The 21958-nt window shown below is 41.1% G+C and overlaps 2 protein-coding genes across 4 annotated transcripts in view; one reads left to right on the top strand and one right to left on the bottom strand.

The window, feature by feature from the left end:
* LOC116468711 (myosin regulatory light chain 12A) overlaps positions 1 to 21958 on the bottom strand; it is a 67939-nt gene that overhangs the window by 31305 nt on the left and 14676 nt on the right. The window contains exons 3-4 of one of the 2 annotated variants that reach the window (XM_058438579.1): positions 9436 to 9590; positions 4926 to 5098 (exon numbers count right to left, since the gene is read on the bottom strand). Coding sequence is in view for 1 of the 2 variants with exons in the window: in XM_058438578.1 (XP_058294561.1) it covers positions 4926 to 4928 (3 nt within the window). In the remaining variant the exon portion in view is untranslated. Of the gene's footprint in view, positions 1 to 4925; positions 5099 to 9435; positions 9591 to 21958 lie in introns of those variants that run through there. The other variant, XM_058438578.1, reaches the window with a different exon arrangement.
* Positions 11623 to 21958, top strand: part of MYOM1 (myomesin 1) — a 152268-nt gene continuing 141932 nt past the window's right edge. For both annotated transcript variants that reach the window (XM_058438577.1, XM_032152705.2), the window contains exon 1: positions 11623 to 11940. In XM_058438577.1, the coding sequence (XP_058294560.1) occupies positions 11651 to 11940 (290 nt within the window). In that variant the 5' untranslated portion in view covers positions 11623 to 11650. The remainder of the gene's footprint in view (positions 11941 to 21958) is intronic.

Genomic DNA, 21958 nt, shown 5'->3' with positions numbered 1-21958 from the left:
CATTCTCCCTTTGCCATAGCGTCAGCTCACATTCTGTCCTCAATCCCAGTGCCTGGTTTACTGCAGCACTTCTACTCTCCATCCAGTGCACCCTTCATGCTGACGAATGAATGGAACACAACGTTCCTTAGGTCTTCAGCAAATGCCACATAATGTATGCATTAGGGTTACAAATGAACAGATACATGAAATGGAATTTTGATTCTCCAGTAGTTTGGTTCTAGTTCTAGTTGCGAATGCCATTATGTGAAAATACTGATGGGGCCATCTCTCTTCTTAAAGTGCAAGATTTTGAAATTGTGTCATATTTCTGGAAATTCAAACACATCATTTACTGACAATCACTGGTGAATGATGAAAGGGCAATATTTCAGTCTAAGTCAACCCAATTCCTGACAGACCACAAGAAAGCAAAAAGATTAACCAGCCTTGGCTGCCTGACCTGTTCTTTGTCCTCAGCCATAATACAGCATGCAGACAATTCTTCATTAACCAGAGAGGGGGAAGAAGGGGCGTGGTGGGAGGAGGGTGTGGATCAGCATAACCACAGTCAACTTTCCATGGCCTTGGGACATATTAAATGTGGCTAAGGCTCAGCTGGACTTTGGACATGTTCGGCATTTAAGACACTGCCCATTCATACTGAGTCTGCCCTCCTTCACCTCCAAAAGGGGTAGTCTAGGAAGAGAGGTGCCAAGCCTTTGTTCTGGAGTCTGGGGCTCTGGAAGAGGCCAAGATCACTCCTCCCCCTCTGTATTGGGAGCTTCAACAAAGGCCACTTGCTACCCCCCTCCTTTGCCTTATAGGGAAGTATTTTATCAGCTTCTATTCAATTATCCAACAATTCAAGGGCCAGGTGCACCTTAACAAATAAAGGGCTTCCTTCCCTTCTCCTGTGAACAGGGGAAGAAGGTTCAGATGGGCAAAATGAGCTTCTTTGATGCAGGAGGGAATTGAGAAGAGAGAGAAGTATGGGCAACTAATGAAGAATAAAAAGTAATCCCAGGCTGGGCGCGGTGGTTCACACCTGTAATCCCAGTACTTTGGGAGGCCAAGGCGGGCGGATCACGAGGTCAGGAGATTGAGACCATCCTGGCTAACATGGTGAAAGTCTCTACTAAAAAAAGATACAAAAAATTAGTTGGGCGTGGTGGCAGGTGCCTGTAGTCCCAGCTACTCGGGAGGCTGAGGCAGGAGAACGGTGTGAACCCGGGAGGTGGAGCTTGCAGTGAGCCGAGATGGCGCCACTGCACTCCAGCCTGGGTGACAGAGCGAGACTCCGTCTCGAAAAAATAAAATAAAATAAAATAATAATAATAATAATAGGCCAGGCACGGTGGCTCACGCTTGTAATCCCAGCGTTTTGGGAGGCCGAGGTGGGTGGATCATGAGGTCAGGAGTTCAATACCAACCTGGCCAAGATGGTGAAACCCCGTCTCTACTAAAAATACAAAAAAAATTAGCTGGGCATGGTGGTGGGTGCCTGCAATCCCAGCTATTCAGGAGGCTGAGGCAGAGAATTGCTTGAACCCAAGAGGCGGAGGTTGCAGTGAGCCAAGATTACGCCACTGCATTCCAGTCTGGGTGACAGAGTGAGACTCCATTTCAAAAAAAAAAAATAATAATAATAATAATAATAATAATTCCATTTCCATAAACAAGAGTGGAGCATTTCACAACAAATTATGTTTGTGCTTCCTAATGGCCTGGAGTCTAGTCTAGAGGACAGGGTAATAGGCAAGGATGTGACTAAGGCCTGGGCCCTATCCCACTTACCTGCCAGTTCTGCACCATGGCAGGCATGCCCTCTTCCAAAACTGGGAAAGGAGCTCACAGGGGTCCCTCACAGTCTGTGGATTCTGATGCAAGATGTCAACTGCATTGGCCTTAATTTTGCCATTGCCCAGATACACTCAACATTAAAACTAGATCTAATTTTATGTCGGGTGCAGTAGCTCATGCCTGTAATCTCAGAACTTTGGGAGGCTGAGGCAGGCGGATCACTTGAGGTCAGAAGTTCGAGGCCAGCCTGGCCAACATGGTGAAACCTACTAAAAATACAAAAATTAGCTGGGTGTCAAGGCGGGCGCCTGTAGTCCCAGCTACTCGGGAGGCTGAGGCAGGAGAATCTCTTGAACCTGGGAGGAGGAGGTTGCAGTGAGCTGAGATCATGCCGTTGCACTCCAGCCTGGGTGACAGAGTGAGCCTGTGTCTCAAAAAAAAAAAAAAAAAAAAATCTAATTTTAGATTTAGTTCACCTAGTTTAGATCTAGTTCATTTAATAACTAGATGAAATTTGACTTCTGATAAGAGTCCTAGGCCCCACTCTCCAGCCACTCCCACCCTCACCACTGGCTCTGCTTCCCTCCCTCTCCACTACTTATTACACACAAAGACTTAAAAGAAACAATAACATACTGAAATACCTCTCTGGGTTATTTTCAGCGTAGTAGGGATTAAAGTCATAAAATGACACTCTCGGGGAGGAGTATTTCAGATGTGAGCCAGCAGGTAGAAGCAGACTTTTTGGATCAGGGAGGATTTGTTTTATTCTTCCCACAAATTGCTCGACACAGAATGTTGCTAATCTGCTTATGAGCAAGGCAAGAATAGAATAGTTACTTTGTGGATTGATAGCACAGGTTATTAGAGCTGGAAAGCACCTTAGTGATCATCTAGCTCTAAGCCCTTTAGTTTACAGATAGAAAATGGAGCTTCAGAGAGGTGAAATGATTTTTCAAAGTTACTCAGTAAACCACAGGACTAGATGCCAAATATGATATCTTTCTTATTTTAGTGTTGCCTATAAATTAGTCAACACTGAAGTAGGAAGGATACAGCAAATTTACGGCTTTCAAAAGAGCACACTGAACAATTTATTTAAGATTTTTCTTCTGTAGAAAGCATCCGCATTGAAGAAAAAATAAACAAAAATAGGAGATATAAGTCCTCATAATAGTAGCTAATATTTAATGACTATTTGCTATATGCCAGGAAGTAATACTGTTTTACAATATCTTATTTGATTATCATATGCGTGATTATCATGAAAACATTTTATGGATTAAGAAATTAAGAAATTGAGATTTACAGCCAGACATGGTGGCTCACACCTGTAATCCCAGCACTTTGGGAGGCCAAGGCAGGCAGATTGCTTGAACTCAGGAGTTCGAGACCATCCTGGGCAACATGGTGAAACCCCATCTCTACAAAAGTACAAACATTAGCCAGGTGTTGTGGCGTGTGCCTGTAGTCCCACCTACTTGGGAGGCTGAACTGGGAGAATTGCTTGAGCCTGGGGAGGTCGAGGTTGCAGTGAGCCAAGATTGCACCACTGCATTCCAGCCTGAGCAACAGAGCGAGAGACCCTGTCTCAAAAAGAAAAAAAAATAGAGATTTAGAGAGATTAATATCCTTAAAGTCACAACCAGAAGGTGACAGAGGATGGAACCCAGGACTGTTCCACACAGAGCATAGCCTCCTATATATCACACTGTGCTGCCTCTCAACCACTTAACTGTGTGTGTATGCTTGTTTGTGTGTGTATGTGTGTATGTGCACATGCACACATTTATGTTGATAGCACCATGTGCCAATACTGTCCATTAGAAGGAAGAACTGTTACAGAAGAAGAGTTTCATTTATGTTTCTTATTAACAGACAATAATTTATTAGGTCAAAATGTACTGGCTACAAGTATCAATACATTTAAATATTTACTGAACTTTCATCCTTGTTAAAAATACAGCCGGGAGCGGTGGCTCACGCTTGTAATCCCAGCACTTTGGGAGGCCGAGGTGGGCAGATCACAAGGTCAGGAGATCGAGACCACGGTGAAACCCCGTCTCTACTAAAAATACAAAAAAATTAGCCGGGTGTGGTGGCGGGCGCCTGTAGTCCCAGCTACTTGGAGAGGCTGAGGCAGGAGAATGGCGTGAACCCGGGAGGCGGAGCTTGCAGTGAGCCGAGATTGCACCACTGCACTCCAGCCTGGGCGACAGAGCGAGACTCCGTCTCCAAAAAAAAAAAAAAAAAAAAAATACAAAAATGAGAGAAGTCCACACACACTATGGAAAAACTAAAATATTATCATTGATTCACTGATACTCAGGATCCCTGTGAAAGCAAGAGTTTATTCCAAACAAATATACAATAAGTTTAGACAAAAGAAGCATGAGCTAGACCCAGCAGAATCTCCTAAGTGATCTTTCTGCTGTGGCATCATCTAGATTCAGCTTTTTCTAACAGCAAATTTATCTCAATTACAACTAGCTACATAATAAATTACATATGGTGATGTACTGGATAATAAAACTAAAGAAGAAAAACTTGGGCTCATATGAATCAATTATTGTAACTTAGTTATGATTCCTTTATATATGTGGACTCTGGTCAATTACACTTACTCATGATACCCTTACAGATATGTAATTATCCTGAAAACTTAATGGAGTGGTTAGCCAGCTGTTAATTTCAAATTTCCCAGAAAATCATCTAATGTAAAACACTTTTAAAAAAGCATTTGTTTATTTTTCCTCTTTTCTGCTTTGAGAAGATTTGGGGCAATTTACCAATGTTCTCTAGAGAAACGGCTCACCAGGAATCATCCTAATGGCTGGTGGATAAGACTTGAGAAGAATCACTGCATTCTGTATTGGATGTTTAGAGAACAAATGGAAGCTTGGGGAACATAACACTTGGAAAACTCGCCTATGGCTTCCAGATAGCTAAAATGTCCACATGCTCACTAATAGCAGATGTATGTATATGAAGAAATTCCAGGTTGAATTTCACAGGTAACTGGATCAGAACTAGATGGAATAGATTCTTTTACATACTTTGAGTAGCTCAGAAGCTAACCCTCTATTACAAGTGAAGAACCATATTGCACTTGAAAGGCCATTTCAAAATATCTAGTTTCTTACCATCAAAGTGCCACTGGAGGAGACAGCAATACATGACTACAAGTACACGGGCTTTGGAATCAAATGTCTCTGAATGAAGTTGCGTTTCTGTCATCTACCAGCTGTGTGATCTTTGGCAAATGCCTCCCCTTCTGGAAGCCTTGCTTTCCTCAATGGGGTAATGAAGCTATACCCTGCAAGGTATCAGTGGGATACAAGAAGTCAGTGGGATCATGTATACAAACTGCCTATCCCAGTGTCTGGCACTGGATAGGTCCTCAACAGTGTTAACTGTAGTTATCATCAAGAAAGTCATGATGAAGTATACTATAATATTGAGTCTGTTCAATATCTTGATAGAGGCTGGGTGCAGTGGCTCACGCCTATAATTCCAGCACTTTGGGAGACTGAAGCAGGTAGATTACTCGAGTCCAGGAGTTTGAGACCAGCCTGGGCAACATGGTGAAACCCCATTTCTACCAAGAGTTAAAAAAAAAAAAAAAAATTAGCCAGGTGTGGTGGCATGTGCCTGTAGCTACTCGGGAGGCTGAGGTGGGAGGATTGCTTGAGCCCGGGAGGCAGAGGTTGCAGTGAGCCAAGACTGCACCACTGCACTCCAGCCTGGGCAACAGAGTGAGACCCTGCCTCAAAAAGAGAAACAATTTTGATAGACACAAGTGACCTTTATTCAGTTGATGTAATATCACTGTCAGAACATAAGGCCAGTAGATCAAAATGCCAACCTGCTGCATACATATAATCTAACAATGAGCTTTTATATTATTGGTATCAGTAATAATAGCTGGTATTTACTGAGTCTATATTATGTGACTGTTACTAGGTCAAGTGCTCTGTCTGCAGTATCGCATTTAATCACCATAGCAATCCTATAATTTGGATATCATTATCCCCATTTTATAGTCAAAAAACCTGAAGCTTAGGAAGGAGAAATGAATTGCTAGAGATTACATGGCTACTAAGTTCTATCAATATAGTGGGATCTAGATCTGGTCTGAATCTACAACACAGGCTCTCACCACTGGGTTATACCTCCTCTTAACTGGTCACACCATTTAAAGAACAAAGAAAGAGAATCTCTTATTAGATGGACTGACCCTACTGTGAGTTAGGAAAGATAAAACATTGAGTTGCATCTCCAAAGGCTTTAGTTAATGAACAGGGAATCAAATATTCAGGCTTGAAGCTAGGACTTAACCTTGTAAATTTTCCTGAAATGAGAGAAATAGTGACCGTGATGTCAGGCAAAAATTGCCACCATGTGTAACCCATTTCTTCCTTGTTTTGCCTTTAGTTAGCTTCAAGTTCTTTTTTCACGTTGTATCTTTTAAATGTACTGTACGTGTGTTATTAACAGCATGCCCAGAACCATATCTTGGCATTAAAATTCCATGAAGTCCATTTTGAGAATCATATTACTACACCTATTTTTAGCTGTTAACACAAACCACTCTTTCCATTACACTTTTAAATTATCTAATGATAAAGTGACGTTGAAAATAGCTCTCGTTGCCAAATAAAAATCCTATATTTGGTTTAATCGGGCCAGACCCATTGACCGGCATTATGCAATTATATTACTAAGGCTGCTACCTGCCCATGCCCCTCTCCTCCTTCTGGTTTGGGACTACCCTCCCCATCTGCTGCTATATTTATCTGCCTTCTTGGCCATAAAAGGCTGGTTGTGTGGCCTGACATTCGACTGCCTGACCACATGCATTATTTTTGAACTGGCCCCCAGGGTCCTGTCTTTAGCCCTGCCTCTTAACATTGTCTTGGATTCAACCTAGGTGGAGTTTTCATTCTCTCATCCAGCTCCTCGGCCTCATCGGAACATTTCCACCACCATTACTCCTTTGGAAACTGGTAAGTGTGACACTGAAGCAGAAGAATGCACTTGATAGCTTATGAGCTTAGCAGCACTGCAGTGTAAGTTCTTTCTTTCTGTCTTCTGAACTCGGCAGTTTTCTCAAAGAGATGTCAGAATAACAGAGAAATAGGAAAGTGAAGCTCCAGGAGGGAAACCAGAACAGCCGGGTGCCAGTTGGGCTGGCACAGCTCTTCTCTCACATCACTGTATTCTTCTGAAATTAAGCTGCTGTTCCCGGAACTGTAAGGAGGTCATATTTGCCTCAGATTGAACTGTAAGCGTGTGTTTAATGCTCTTTCCAAGTACGGTTTGGTTGAAATCTGAAATGCATGAGAGACAGGAGGCCCTGCATTTTCAATCCTGCATGTGCCATACAATGCTCCCTGGTTACAAATTAGACCGAAAGAAGGAAAATTAACTCTGAAGTCACTAGTTTATAATTCAGGGATCTTGCTGTGACGATGCAATGTGGATAAATGTGAGCGTGCACAATGATATGGCCTCAAAATGGTTAAGTAATATTTCAGAGGCAACATAGAGCCCCACACAGTGATTTTTCTGGGAATCGTTTTCATCAGCTTTTGCCCTCTAATGCCTGCACAAAAGTATCATAAATTACAGCTATGGAATTTGTATTTCTTCCTAAATTCTCAAATTATTTTCAGAAAGAAAATTTAGGTCCTCAAGAAACAAAAGACACGAAAACCATCTTTCCTCCCAACGTACTCCAGCCGTCATGTGTTGGAGCTAATCCTGGCTTTAGTTAACTTCAAGGGCTTACTTGATGAAGAGGAGGTGGTTGTACCTTTGTTCCAGAGGTCAGGGCTGTGACAATCAGCAATGTGGGCTTCAAGTCAGACCCTGTTTACTTGTAACTTACTATCTATGTGAGAGGAATATTAAGTATTATTAAAAATAAATGTATTTGGGAGAAATAGAAATAAAGAGAGTAAAAAATAGTATTGGGGCAAGATAATTAAAGATTTTATTTTGTGAAAATAACAGCATTTCAAGTCATCTGGGGAATGAATTTAGTTTATAACAAAACAAGGTTCTTTATTATTTATTTGAAAATCATTCAAATAACATGTGCCATGTTACAATGTAGTATCATAACAGAAACTTCTCTAATATCTTTATAACTACCTAACGTAATTCTGTATTAACATTTTCTAACCCCTTTGTTTTATCAAAATTCATCTAGTAGTTATTAATTATACATGGTAATTATCCTCTATATTTTGTAACAGAAAATAGCCATCTATTTAAGGGTTGAAGCAAAGTTGCTTGCTAGTAGCTATTTTTTTCCCTTAGGAAATGCCCTGTAGACTGATATCTTCCATGAGCCCTAAGATAAATATTTCTGGAGTGAAGTTTGCTCAGTTTTCTTCTCTGGGGAATGCATGCTGACTTTTAAAATAGTTTAAATAAAAAGTAGTTTTAAACTTGACAAAGAATATGCTGAGTTTAGAAGGATTCATTCTTCATTTTGAATTTTTTTAAAAACGACATTTGGAGAAAACAGATCACTTTAAAACTAATTCTACAGCATTAAAACACTTGGGGGTGGAGCTTTTATAAAACTATTACTTCATCCAGGGTTGTCAACGTGGCTGATAGGCCTGCTTCAGTGGATAAACTATTCAAGAATGCTAAGGCCATGTGACGTCTCCCCACCCTATGCTAAACAAACATACCTTTGACTTTTAGTAGAACTGCTAGCTCAAGTTCACAATGCCAGCTGCCACCCTGGGAATCGACTCTCTTACCTCTTTATGTAGGGAGACTAGAAGCCTGCGTGTTCCCTATAGAGCAAACAGTTTTTTTTTTTTTTTTTTTTTTTTGGTTTGAGACTATACCTTTGCTTGAAATGTTTGTGAGATTTGAGAGAACTTATATATAAGATTAGCATACTCCAGGGTTCAGTTCTAGGACTTTATTTTACTTTTTTTATTTTATCTTAGATTTTTATAATAGAGACAAGGTCTCACCACGTTGCCCAGGCTGGTCTCAAACTCCTGGGCTCAGGAAATCCTCCTGCCTTGGCCTCTCAAAGTGCTGGAATTACAGGCGTGAGCCACCATGTCTGTAATTTTCTTTTCTGTGTATAATGGTTCTCATGTTTTCTTTTAGGACTTTCTTTTCCGTGTACAATGGTTCTCACCTATTTTCTTGGCTTTCAATACCACCTATATGCTGTTGACTCCCAAATGTAAATCTGCATCCTGGACCTCGCCCCTGCACTCCAGAGTCATGTATCCAACATCTGATTTAAAATGTCTCCTCTGGGAGGTCTAACAGGCATCTCAGATGTAGAGCATTAAAACCAATCTCCTGTTCTTCCACCCCAAATTGATACTTTCCCACATTCCTCCCCATCTCAGTTAATAGCAACTTGTCTTTCAATTGCTCAGGCAAAAACCTTGGAGTCATCTCTTTCTTTCACATCCTAATTCAGAACTTTCAGCAAATGCCATCAGTTCTAACTTCAAAACCTGTGCAGAGCTTGACCACCTCTCACACTTTCACTGCTACCCCTGTCACGTCTAGCCTGGACATTGCAGTGGACTTTGTATTCTTTTGCCAGGGCTATCATAGCTAAGTGCCATGGACTGGGTGGCTTAAACAACAGAAATTTATTACCTTACAACTCTGGAGGCTGGAAGTCCAAGATCAAGGTGTCAGCTGGGTGGTTTCTTCTCAGGTCTCTTTTCGGCTCATGGATGGCTGTCTTCTCCCTGTGTCTCCATGTGGCCTTCCCTCTGTTATGTATATATTTGGATCTTGGTTTTCTTTTCCTTTAGAGACACCATCATATAGAATTAGGGCCCATCCTAATGGCCTAATTTTAACTTAACTTCCTCTTTAAGGACCCTGTCCTTATGGTCACATTTTGAGGTACTGGAGGTTAGGGCTTCAACATAGGAATTTTGAGAGTATACAACTCAGCCCTTTCATAGGTCTCCTGGCTTTCACTCTCGTCCCTCCACAGTCCATCTTCAGACATCAGTGAGGATGAGTCTCAGCTCAGAGTCTTCCAATGGCTTCTCAGCCCTTTCACAGTATTAGCTGAAGTCCTTACTGCTACCTATATGACCCTACACTACCGGCCCTTCCCCCATGCACATAGCTCACCTCTCTGACATCATCTCCTATACCTCTTCCACCCCAGAACCCCTGCCAATCAGTGGTTCCTGGAGCACGATAGTCATGTTCATTCCTCAGTGCCTTTGCTCTAGTATTCCTTCTGGAATACTCTTCCCCAGTCTCATGCTCAGATGTTACTTTCTAGGGAAGCCATCCCTGCTGAGGCTGTTTAAAATTGCATCCATCCCTCTTACCTGCTTTGTTTTTCTCTGGTTCTTGGCACATTAACCTATCTCATACTTGACTTATTTGTTTTCTCTATTGTCTTTCTCCTGCAGTAGACTGCATGGGTCTGTACAAGGTAATTAGAGCAGGCATTTTGTCTGTTTTGTTTACCACTGTATTTCTTTTTTGTTTTGTTTTGTTTTGAGACAGAGTCTTGCTCTGTTGCCCAGTATGGAGTGCAGTGGCGCAACCTCAGCTCACTGCAAAGTCCGCCTCTGAGTTCTAGTGATTCTTCTGCCTCAGCCACTGGCGTAGTTGGGACTACAGGTGCCCACCACCATGCCAGGCTAATTTTTGTATTTTTAGTAGAGATGGAGTTTTGCCATGTTGGCCAGGCTGGTCTTGAACTCCTGACCTCAAGTGATCTGCCTGCCTCAGCCTCCCAAAGTGCTGGGATTACAGGCATAACCCACCGCGCCCAGCCTCATTACTGGATTTCATGGGCTGGATGGTGCCAGGCACACAGTAGGTGCTGCTAATTATTTGTTGAATGAACACCACATGACTCTCTATCCTTCCACATTCTCCCAAATGAAGTCCCAAATGAAGAATGAAATGGCAGAAAATTAGAAATATGTATTTTGAAGAGTCTGAGGAAAAAACACAATAGCCAGGGTAGAAAAACTTTGTTTTTCTAGGAAAATCTCCTAGATACAAATTTTTTTAAAAAAGGTACAATGACAGGAGGGGCATATCTGGGCTATGAAGTGGAGAGTTTTTTGAATATCCAGTTATGCTAAACTTCATACCCTTTTTGGTTTACTCTTTGGAAAAGATAAGAATATTAATTTTTATTTTATTTTTTTAGACAGTGTCTTGCTCTGTCACCCAAGCTGAGTGCAATGGTCAATCATAGCTCACTGCAGCCTCGAAGTCTTGGGCTCAAGCAATCCTCCTGCCTCAGCCGCCGGAGTAGCTGGGACTACAGACACACACACCACACTCGGCTACTTTTTTCTTTTTTCTTTTTGTAGAGATAGGGTCTCACTGTGTTGGCCAGGTTGATTTTGAGCTCCCCATCTCAAGAGATCCTCGTTAGGATTTCAAGCATGAACCACCGCACCCAGCAAGAGTAGTGATTTTTTTTTTTTTTTTTTTTTTCGGGGAGACGGAGTCTCACTCTGTCGCCCAGGCTGGAGTGCAGTGGCGCAATCTCGGCTCACTGCAAGCTCCGCCTCCCGGGTTCACGCCATTCTCCTGCCTCAGCCTCGCCGAGTAGCTGGGACTACAGGCGCCCGCCACCACGCCCGGCTAATTTTTTGTATTTTTAGTAGAGACGGGGTTTCACCGTGGTCTCGATCTCCTGACCTCGTGATCCGCCCGCCTTGGCCTCCCAAAGTGCTGGGATTACAAGCGTGAGCCACCGAAGAGTATTGATTTTTACACATTGATTTAGATGACTTGTTCCATGGAATTTGTTCCTTAATAAGTCACTCAAAAAGTGTTGTTTTCCTTCAGGTGGCCCGGTTCCTTCAAGGGGCACAGGATGTCTTTGCCTTTTTATCAGAGGTCCCACCAGCACTATGATCTCAGCTACCGCAACAAGGACCTCCGCACCACCGTGAGCCACTACCAGCGGGAGAAGAAACGCTCTGCCATCTACACCCACGGCTCCACGGCCTACAGCAGCCGCTCCTCCGCCGCGCACCGCCAGGAATCCGAGGCCTTCCGTCAGGCGTCCGCCTCCTCCTTCCAGCAGCAGGCCTCGCAGTACGCCCTGAGCTCTGAAGTCAGTCGGAAGGCGGCCTCAGCCTACGACTATGGCTCCTCCTATGGGTATGTCGGAAGCACTCTTCCAACCTTCCAACCTCAGGGAAGAGGCGTGTGCTCTGAGTAACCCTCCCAGTTGCTTCTTGTTTTGTTTTGGTTCGGTTTTGGTTTTTTGAGACAGAGTTTCACTCTTGCTGCCCAGGCTGGAGTGCAATGGCGTGATCTCGGCTCACTGCAACCTCTGCTGCCTCCTGGGTTCAATTGATTCTCCTGCCTCAGCCTCCTGAGTAGCTGGGATTACAGGCATGCACCATCACGCCTGGCTAATTTTGTATTTTTAGTAGAGACAGGGTTTCACCATGTTGGCTAGGCTGGTTTTGAACCCCTGACCTCAGGTGTTCCACCCGCCTGGGCCCTTCAAAGTGCTAGGATTGCAGGCGTGAGCCACCGTGCCCAGCTTCTCCCAGTTACTTCTTAAATACGGCAGCCCTGCATTTCAACCAAGTGTGCAGACAGACCTTGTTTGGGAGACCTGGGACTCGTGCCTACCTAATTCCCTTTATTGTCTCTTTTAGCTTCACAAAGAGCTTCGTGTTCTCACAGGCGAGTCTTGCTTGTGTTGCCAATTTGCTATTTCTAAGAGCAGGGAAATTTTGCCACAGGTTACGTTAGCAGCAGCAGGGCCAGAAAAGATCATTTCAGTATTCACAGCGGGTTTCCTTGCGCTCAGAATGTTTCTGCCTAGATGAGAAGCTGATATATACAATTTAAAATTCACAGGGCACAGGAGACTGAACTACTGCAAAGATATATTCTATTAAATATTTTTTCAATATCTAATAGCAAATACTTAAAATTCGGAACTACTGTTTTCTTTAGCTCGACAATTTGATAAAAACATGGCCCTATCTCAGTCAGTCTAAGAATAATAGGAAACAACCTGTATTTTGACAAAATTAGGTTTATTGACCCAATGCGATGAAGGAGACTAAACACTAGAGGAAAAAGGGTTATTTTAGGTTTCTAGGAAGAGTGGAGCTTAGATGCAGGTCTGGTCTGCAAAGTGACCCCAGGGTGCTATTTCTTTGGAAACAATAAAGTTAATGTGGATTGTTGCATCCCCAAGCCCCTTATCTGGGACTTCTCACCAGAAGTGGAATTGAGGCTGCTTCTCTGCTTCAATGAAGCAACTAAGATCCTGTAGGCAAGAGTGAGATGTTTTATTCTTACTGATATAATTTTAAACAGCAAGCTCACTGATTGTCTTTGATATTAGAGAAGAAAGTTTCTCAGTGAATCTATAGTCACTCAAAGAAGGAGGTTACCGTGACACTTTACAACAGCAATGTTCCTGGGAGAAATGTCATTTCCTGTTCACTTTGCAGTTGGCTTATCTGTGTCTGCTGTTTCAGCCTGATGAATGTTGGGCAGATATTTACTTTCTCAGTCCAAGGCAAGTTTTATTTTCTTCATATTCAGAATGAAATATTTCATGGAGATTAAAAAACACTTGCAGGATACATGTGACTTTTATTTAAAATCTATCTGGTCCACAGAAAAAAATTGCTGATCTTCAAAACATAGACATTTCTGGGCTATGTGGTCGATAACCACCTGCTGCCTCTAATCCTCTTCTCCAAAGTATCTGGCATAGGTTGCATTTTTTGCTATAAACTTAACATACTTTTCAGTCTTACAAAATTTAAGTCCACAAAATATCTGGTAGGGCAACTAGAAGAGCTGTTTTCTCTGGGAATCTAAAATGTTACTGAGAAAATAGTAGAGTGGTCGGTTTAACTAGAAGTGAGGCATGCTTCCAAAGGCAGAAATTCCTAAATCCCTGTTGGGTTTGAGCAGCACCTGATCTACAGCTATCATTTTATCAGTGATGGTGGCCTCCTGGGAGCTTCTGCTGGATTCAGTAACAGAGCCAGACTCTGCTGGGGTTTACCTGGAGTGTATGATGGCAACACTCTGAAATTCCATTAAAATGGAACAGGATCACTTCGCAATCTCAATTTCATAGGTCATATTCTGCTGTGGGATATTCATAAGGATCACATTGGCTGCAGATATGGAAATACTGTCACTGAGGTGAATTCATTTCTTTTAGCACTTGCCTCAAACGAACTGCCTTCCAAATAAAAGCTGGGAGGAATTAATACCATATGTATATGAGAGCCTCAATTTGTTTCCCTGAAAAACTTTCTGCAGATATGCTTAAGAACCTCATTTAGGAAAGTACGTGTAATAGAGAAAGACTACATTTTAAATATCCATTTTCCTGAACTGTTTGTGCTAGGTTTATAGAAGATGGGCATTTTCATTATAAGGCAGTTGTCAATGTAACTCCTTGTGTACTTATTTCATTTCCCCAGTGCTGTAGAATCTAGTTTTATGAATTTGTATTTTTAAAGGATTTTTATTTACTCAACTGTATTGCAAAATTTTATATTAAAATTATTTTAATTTTAGACAAATCCTTTTAGCCACATATGCAATATTTATATTTATTCGTAATATGATATATCATTAATAATTAAACCTTTGAGCAAATTTTATTGTGAAAACATTTGCTCTATATAATCCTCAGGAGACTTATCCATTTTGGCCATCAAGAGCCTTAGATAATAATAATAAACTTTCTCTAGGGAATGGAACTGTAATTATTTTTCTATGTTCAAACTCATTACTTTTTTCTTCCTACCATGTATATATTTTTGTAGGTAGGTATTTATTATGGCTTGCTATGTTTGAACAACTTAAACTTTTTGGTAGAAGCATGCTGACCTAGAAACAAGAGGGGGAAAATGCTAGTATGTTTTCCTTTGAATAATTCAATGTGAAAGACAAAGAAAGCCAACTCAATCCTGAAGGTATTTTAGTCTTTCTTTTTTTAGACCTAGAACACAGGAGCAGATAATATTTTTTGAACATTTCAAAGTCTTCATAATTCCTTTAGGTTGTATTTTAGCTTGCTCAAAATGAAGCAACTTTTTCCTGCTAAATGAAAGCATTCTCTTTGGATTGTGAACAGCGTTGTTGATTAAAACTCCTGGGGTTGGAAATGCACCTCTGTGGAGTGTAAGTGCTCGGCTTGGTCTATTTTTAGATCTGCTTTGTAGTTAGACCTCCAGGGTTAAAGTGGAAACTATGGAGAGTTACATGTGCTCAGGGCTTGGCTGACCTTAGTGAGTCTTAGGAACAATGACTAGTTTAGTGTCAGTGCGCTGGCAGTACAGATCAGTTACCAATTGTATTCTGAGCCAAGGGCTATAAAGTAAATTCTGGACAGTTTACTCTAAATGCTTTTGTTCTTGGTCACAGTGGGAAAAATAAAGAAAATAATTTAGGAAAACAAACTCTTAAAATGACAAGATTACTGTTTCATGCTAATAATCAACTAAATATCATTAGGATTAAAGGAGCAGTATTACTTATGACCACATTGCAACCATTAGGCAAGAGTTCTTAACCTCTGTCCATGAATAGTTTCAGTAGAGTCTTGGATCTGAAATTATATGCAAAATTATATGCAAAATCCAATGCAAAATTGGATCTGAAATTATATGCAAAACAGATGAGAATTTTTCTGGAGAGAGGGACTGTAGCTTTCATCGGATTTTCAGGGAGCTCCGTGACTCAGGAAAGGTCAGAACCATTGCTCTAGAAAGTCTAAAAATGAATAACAGAGAGTCTAGTGTATGACCTGAGGACCTCTTTCCTAATGCCAATGTTATAAGGACTTGGGGTGAAATAAGGCAGATGTTTACAGAAAAGGTGGTATTATGGAAAGCAGGGACCTTCCATTCTTGCAAGTAAGCTGGATCATACATTAAGATGAAAATAATTTAAAAAGAATGTTTTCTTATTCTTGTAAGTAGAATGAATAGCTTACAAAAACCAGAGAACAGCACAGCAGGTTTCTTAGGTTGTGGGAAGATTTAGAGTTATTCCTCAACTTTCCATGGTAGCGGTAGACATTTAGTTATCTTATTCTAAACAGATTAAAATTCAGCCTATATGACATAATTCAGCATTGCATTCTCTATACCACTGAGTCTTTACAACAGCCCTGAGCAGTAGAAATGTTTATCTTCATTTTATAAATGAGAAAATTGTAAACCAAGGAGTTTAAATGACTTTTCTTCATTACACTAGAAAGTAGCAGAGTAGTTATTTGAACCCTCGTCATACCCAAGTCCCCACCCTTTCCACGGGCACCCGATGCCAGCTACAGTCAGCAACTCCCCTTGATCATACACCACTGGGTTTTCCTTGAAGCATCAATATGTAGTTTTGCATTGTGCTTCCTTTGATTTAGCCTTCTTCTAGAGAAGCTATTGAGTCCAAAATAATCAAGATTTACAGCAGGGAACAGTAGATGGAAGGACACAAATTCTAACAAAGAAAACCCAAGGAGTGTCCATGAATGCCAAGCCTGGGACCTTACAGACACTTTAACTCACCATTTAGAATCAGACATAGATATTTGCAAAGGACTCTAAGAGACAGCAGTTTGGGGATGAAAATACTGAGGCTTGAGTGACTTTTCCCGGGCACCCTAACTTTAAACCATGCTCCTCACCTATCCCTATGTCACATTGATCAACCACCCCCACTCCCACGTGTCACCCAGATTATAACCTCTTGAAACTACTAGAGTTGGTGAAGACCATGCTAACATTCAAAGCAGTTAAAATTCAGGCAGAAGATACCAATGCTAAAAATAGAGACGACTAAACACAGCAGAGAGAGCAGAGAACTTGAAAGCTTGGTCCACCTCCTACCCCAATATCCTTTCAAAATGTGTTACCAAAGAAATCTGCCTTGTGGACACTTTTGTGTCCTAACCTCAGCTATGAGCTATAGATTCATGTCATTTTCTACATATCTATTTCTGTAAAATGAGGAAAATGACTGTCCCTCATGTTGTGAGGTCGGAAAGAGATAATCATGTAAGATGTTGAGTGTGGTGGCTGGCACAGGGGGAACACTCAGGTTTAGGCATTCTGAGTCATTCATTCAATAAATATTTACTGAGCGCTAAGCACTGCTCTAGGTGCTTGGGATAAATTACTGAGCACATTGTATTGAATTCTGTTCTATTAAGTAGAATTATATTTTATACCAGAAGGTAATACATGTTATAGAAACAATAAGAAACAGAGCAGGGTAAGAGAGATCAGGGACATGGGCCAGGAGTGCAGGTTAGAATTTTCAAGAGGGCAGTCAGGCCTTGTTGAGAAGGTGATATCTGAGCAAAGAAATGAAGTAGCTCAGAGAGTTAGCCATGAGGTTATCTGGGTAAAGGTACACCAGGCATCAGGGACAGCCACTGCAAGGCCTTACAGCACAGAACAGCATCGAGGCCCATGCGAGGGAATGGGGGAGTGATGGATAGTGCAGGTGGAGAGGATGTCAGAAAGGTGATGGGTTGGGCAGGACTGATCATGGAGGGCCTGTGGGCCACTGAAGGGAGTTGATATTCTGAGTTAAAGAAGGAATCCATGAGTTTTGAGCAGAATAGCGACATGCTCTGACTCAGTGGTGACAGCATCACTGTGACTGTTGCAGAAGCAAGTTCCCTTGTTAGGAGGCTAATGCTGTAGTCCAGCCAGGGCCAGATGTGCAGTAAGAGCGGATGTGTGAGCGGTGGCCAGATGTGAGGATCTACTGGTTATGGCTGAGTTCTGAATTCCGTCGGATTTCTCCCAGAGCTCCTCAGCACCCTTAGCCAGGGAGTTTTGAGGCTGTGAAATGGTCTGTGGAGATTTTGTGCATACAGTGAATCTTCTGAGATTCTCTTTAGGTGGTATGATGACAGTGAAACCATTCACTTGTTCCCCATTTTCCCAGATTCCATCTACATCGTGTCAAAGAAATGCCTTGTTCTTTTGTTAGTGTTTTTCTGGTATTTAATAAGAAAAGCATCTTGAAATAACCATAGTTGTATGGAGACTCAAATCCATCTGGAGACTGAAGTGGCTGAATCTGCATAACAAAAAATATTGAGCCAATTGACTGTTACTGGAAATGAAATTTGCTTAGGAAGCTGCTGATAGTCTGGGCACAGTGGCTCATGCCTGTAATCCCAACACTTGAGGAGGCCAAGGCAGGAGGATTGCTGGAGCCCAGGAGTTTCAGACCAGCCTGGGCAAAATAGTGAAACCTTGTCTCTATTGTTGCTGATATATCAGGGTTTTACTTTTTTTCCTTTAGAAATGATTTTATTGCTTCTTCTCTAAATAAAATTTTAATTATTATATATAAGAAAAAAGCATCATAGTTCATGGGTAACAAAAATCAATACAATATTCTAGGGTTTGTCTTCCACTATTTAAATACCAACAAAATGATGAGCCACATTATTTCCTCTATGGTAGAAGTTCAGAGGGAAATATCTATGAAAGCAGAAAAGCCAGAGTTACTTTGTTTAAAAGGCTGTTGCATTATGTTTTTCTTTTAATAGATGGGATCTTGCTCTGTTGCCCCGGCTGGAGTGCAGTGGTGCAATCTCAGCTCACTGCAACCTCCACCTCCTGGGCTCAGGCAGATCCTCTTGGCTCAGTCCTCTCAGCCCGCAAGGGGTTGGAACTACAGGCGTGTGCCACCATGCCTGGTTAATTTTTGTATTTTTTGTAGAGACGGGGTTTCACCATGTTGCTCAGGCTGGTCTCAAACTCCTGAGCTCAGGCAATCTACCCACCTTGGCATCCCAAAGTGCTGGGATTACAGGTGTGTGCCACCATGCCCGGCCTGTTGCATTATGTTCTGAATCGCAAAGACCAACCCTAAATCCAAGAAGAGTGGTCCTCTCTATGTACCAGCCTCCTGCTCCAACTCCCTCAGCTGTAAACACAGGGAGAGAGAGCTAGGATTCTCACTCCTGGTAACAACAGGTTCACATAATTGGCAATTTATAGATCCATAGAACTGTGGAATGTTAAAGCAAGAAAGGACCAAAAGGTCATATAATTTAAGCCCCTCCTTTCATAGATATGTGGACTGAGGCCCAGAAAGACGTGGTTCCTTCTTTGCCTGCTGTGCTTGACTCTTTTATCAGGCTCTCATGCAGCCTAAATGAAGTTGAGATGGCACCAGATATACCCAGAATGGCATAGTCTTCCCTAGGCAGGTGAATCATGCTGTGAGAAGGAAGGCATGTCCTTTCTTAGAGTGGAGTAGAATGGGTCAGCCAGAGGCGGAGGAGAGGCAAAGCTGCTACCTCCCTGGGCTCAGAGGTGAAACATTTGCTCTGTCCCTGCAGGCCCTTGGCCTCCATAGAGTCGGCACTGGCCAGGTAGTGGGGTGTAACTGAGCTTCCACAGAGAGACCTCTGGACTCTGGAAGCCCAAGGGTGCCTTTGCAACAGGCTTGAGGTTTCCCACAGCCATCTTTTAGATGAAACAAGAAAGCAAGAGTAAGGTAACTTTCATGCAATGTCTAGTCAACCCCAGTGACCGTCCCAAAGTAGAGTGGGATGTTGGTGTCTGGGCTGCTTTATAAATAAGTTAATAAGACCTGCTTTGACCAACCCTGGACACCTCAGTTCACAAAGAAACAACCTTAGACTTCATAAGGCATCTCCTCATACTATTGTCAAGTGTCTTTATACTATAATGTCTAGGAAATATGGGGTAAACTCTTTTACTCCTGTTTAAAAACCATAATCTAGTCTGATTAAATTCACTTATGGAATAGTCAGAAGTGAATAAAAACTGAAGGATGTATATAGATAAGAACCATAAGATATTTAATTCTCTCAGAATTTTACACATCCACCTTTTCTAGAACACATGAATATTTTACATTCCTAGGGCATTTGTTTTTATATCATGGCTATACACTAACTGTGTAAAGTTACCGAAAAAGCAAATAAAATGTTACATATCAATGGAAAGTTAAATCACGAAAAAAATAAAGCAATAAATTAAATGAAAAAATGGTGGTTATATTCCTATTTAAATAGTTAAAAAAAAAAAAACTAAAAGCGAGATATTTCTGTGGCTAAGAGTAAAACGAACAGAAGAGATTAGTGTAAGATAATGCAAAAAAAAATTAAAATACAAAGGAAAGTTATTTATTTTAACATCATAGTATTTATTATGATGCTACCTGTGGGTAAATTTCAAGGATCATGTCGATTTAACTAAATTCATGTTTGTACCATAAGAAACTGTTCCTGAAAAGTGTATTAGCAAAAAGAGGACTCTTTTCAGCTTCCTACTTGTCCGCGAACTTTGAGGTTCTCCTGAAACCTCCATGTGTGTCAAGATTGGGAAATGGGAGAATCAAGAATCAGTAGGTGTTAGGCCGTCGGAATTGCCTTTATCAAAGGAGGAGCACAAAACCAAGCTGCTCTCAATCAAAAGTAGATCCAAAACAATGTTTTCACAAAAGTCCAAAGAAAAGTATCATTTTTCAGGTTTTGCAAAGAGGAAATTGTGGCCGACAGAAAAGTAGAGAGTAGAAAAGAGAATGCAAATTCCCAGTGACTCGGCACAGGGTCCTGAAGATGAGAGACGTTAATTCAGATGCTGAAGCCCTGTGGAGGAGCTGCTAACTGGAGCAAAGACAGCCCAGAAGAGGCCCAGAAAAAGCTGACCTACAGTTTAAAAACATGGCCTCTTTCCCTCTTCCAATAAACGGCTGAGCATTTTGCATGTATGTGAGCAGTACTGAGCTGTATATATATGTAAAGATGAAGTTTTTAAAGGAACATTGTTAGAATAGAAAAAATGAATTCAGCTCTTTTGTGGCCACTCAGTAAAGCCTAATGACAACACATAGATAAGTCAGCATTAAAAACAGAGCTTTTCATCCTGGGATGTCCTAGCCATCTTTCAATGTCCAGCTCTTCCACAAAGGATTCCCTGATAACCCCAGACAGAAACTCGCTCTCGAGTGTGTAAAGTCACATTTTGTTTGCACTGGCCTTTACGGTTACTGGCCTTCCTTCTTTGTGTTCTTCCATCCTTTCTTCCTTGATTGACATAATATATTTACTCCTTTACTAGACCGTAAAGCTCTCAGAAGATAAGGGTTTTACATTTATTTTTGTATCCTACTCCTACTCCAGTGCCGATCACAGTATTTTGCACACAGTTGATACTCAATAATTTTTTTTTTGTCGAATAAATGAAATTGCTACAGAATGTTAAGAAATAAACCTGTGAGGATTTCAGTGGTATTATAACATATAACATGTTATATATATACATTGTGAATGATTGAACAAGGAGATTGTTCAATAATGTTTGAAATAAACTTTCTCATGCACTTTCTGAAATACCAGCTGGGTTGTATGCTAAGTTTACATTTAACTCTATAAGAAACTACCCAATGGTTTTCCAAAGTGGTTGTACTGTTTTACCTTCCCACAAAAATGTATGGGGATTCTAGTTTATCCACATCCTTGCCAACATTTATTATTTTCTGTCTTATTTATTATAGCCATTATAATGTGTGTATATTAGAGTTTTGTTGTGGTTTTGATTTGCATTTGCTTCATGACCAATTTTGTTAACCATCTTTTTTGCATTTAGCAGCCATTTCTGTATCTTCTTTAGTGAAATGCCTATTCAAATCTTTTGCCCATTTTTTAATTGGATTTTTTTCTTATTGAGTTGTCATAGTTATTTAAATGGTTTGGATACAAGTCCTTTATTAGATATGTTTGCAAATACTTTCTCATATTCTGTGCCTTGTCTTTTCCTTCTCTTTACCACAGTGTCTTTCCAAGACCAGAAGTTTTTAATTTTGATGAAGTTCAGTTCAACAATTTTGTTCTTTTCAAATCATGCTCTTGGTATGATAGCTAAGAACTCTTTGACTAAGTCAACACCTTAGGGAGTTTCTCTGATCTTTTCTTCTAAGAGTTTTATCATTTCAGCACTTACATTTAGAACTGTGATGCATTTTGAAGTAACTTTTTTTGTATAATATTGAGTAAAGCTCTAAATTCTTCCTTTCACATATGGGTGTACAATACACTGATTGCCCCAGCACCGTTTATTAAAAAGATTATCCCTTCCCCCATTAAATTTCTTGATACCTTTACCAAAAATCAATTGACCATAAG

This window comes from Hylobates moloch, unplaced genomic scaffold (genome assembly GCF_009828535.3).
Source record: "Hylobates moloch isolate HMO894 unplaced genomic scaffold, HMol_V3 SCAFFOLD_5, whole genome shotgun sequence".
Taxonomy (NCBI): domain Eukaryota; kingdom Metazoa; phylum Chordata; class Mammalia; order Primates; family Hylobatidae; genus Hylobates; species Hylobates moloch.
This window is presented reverse-complemented; position numbering and strand designations above follow the sequence as displayed.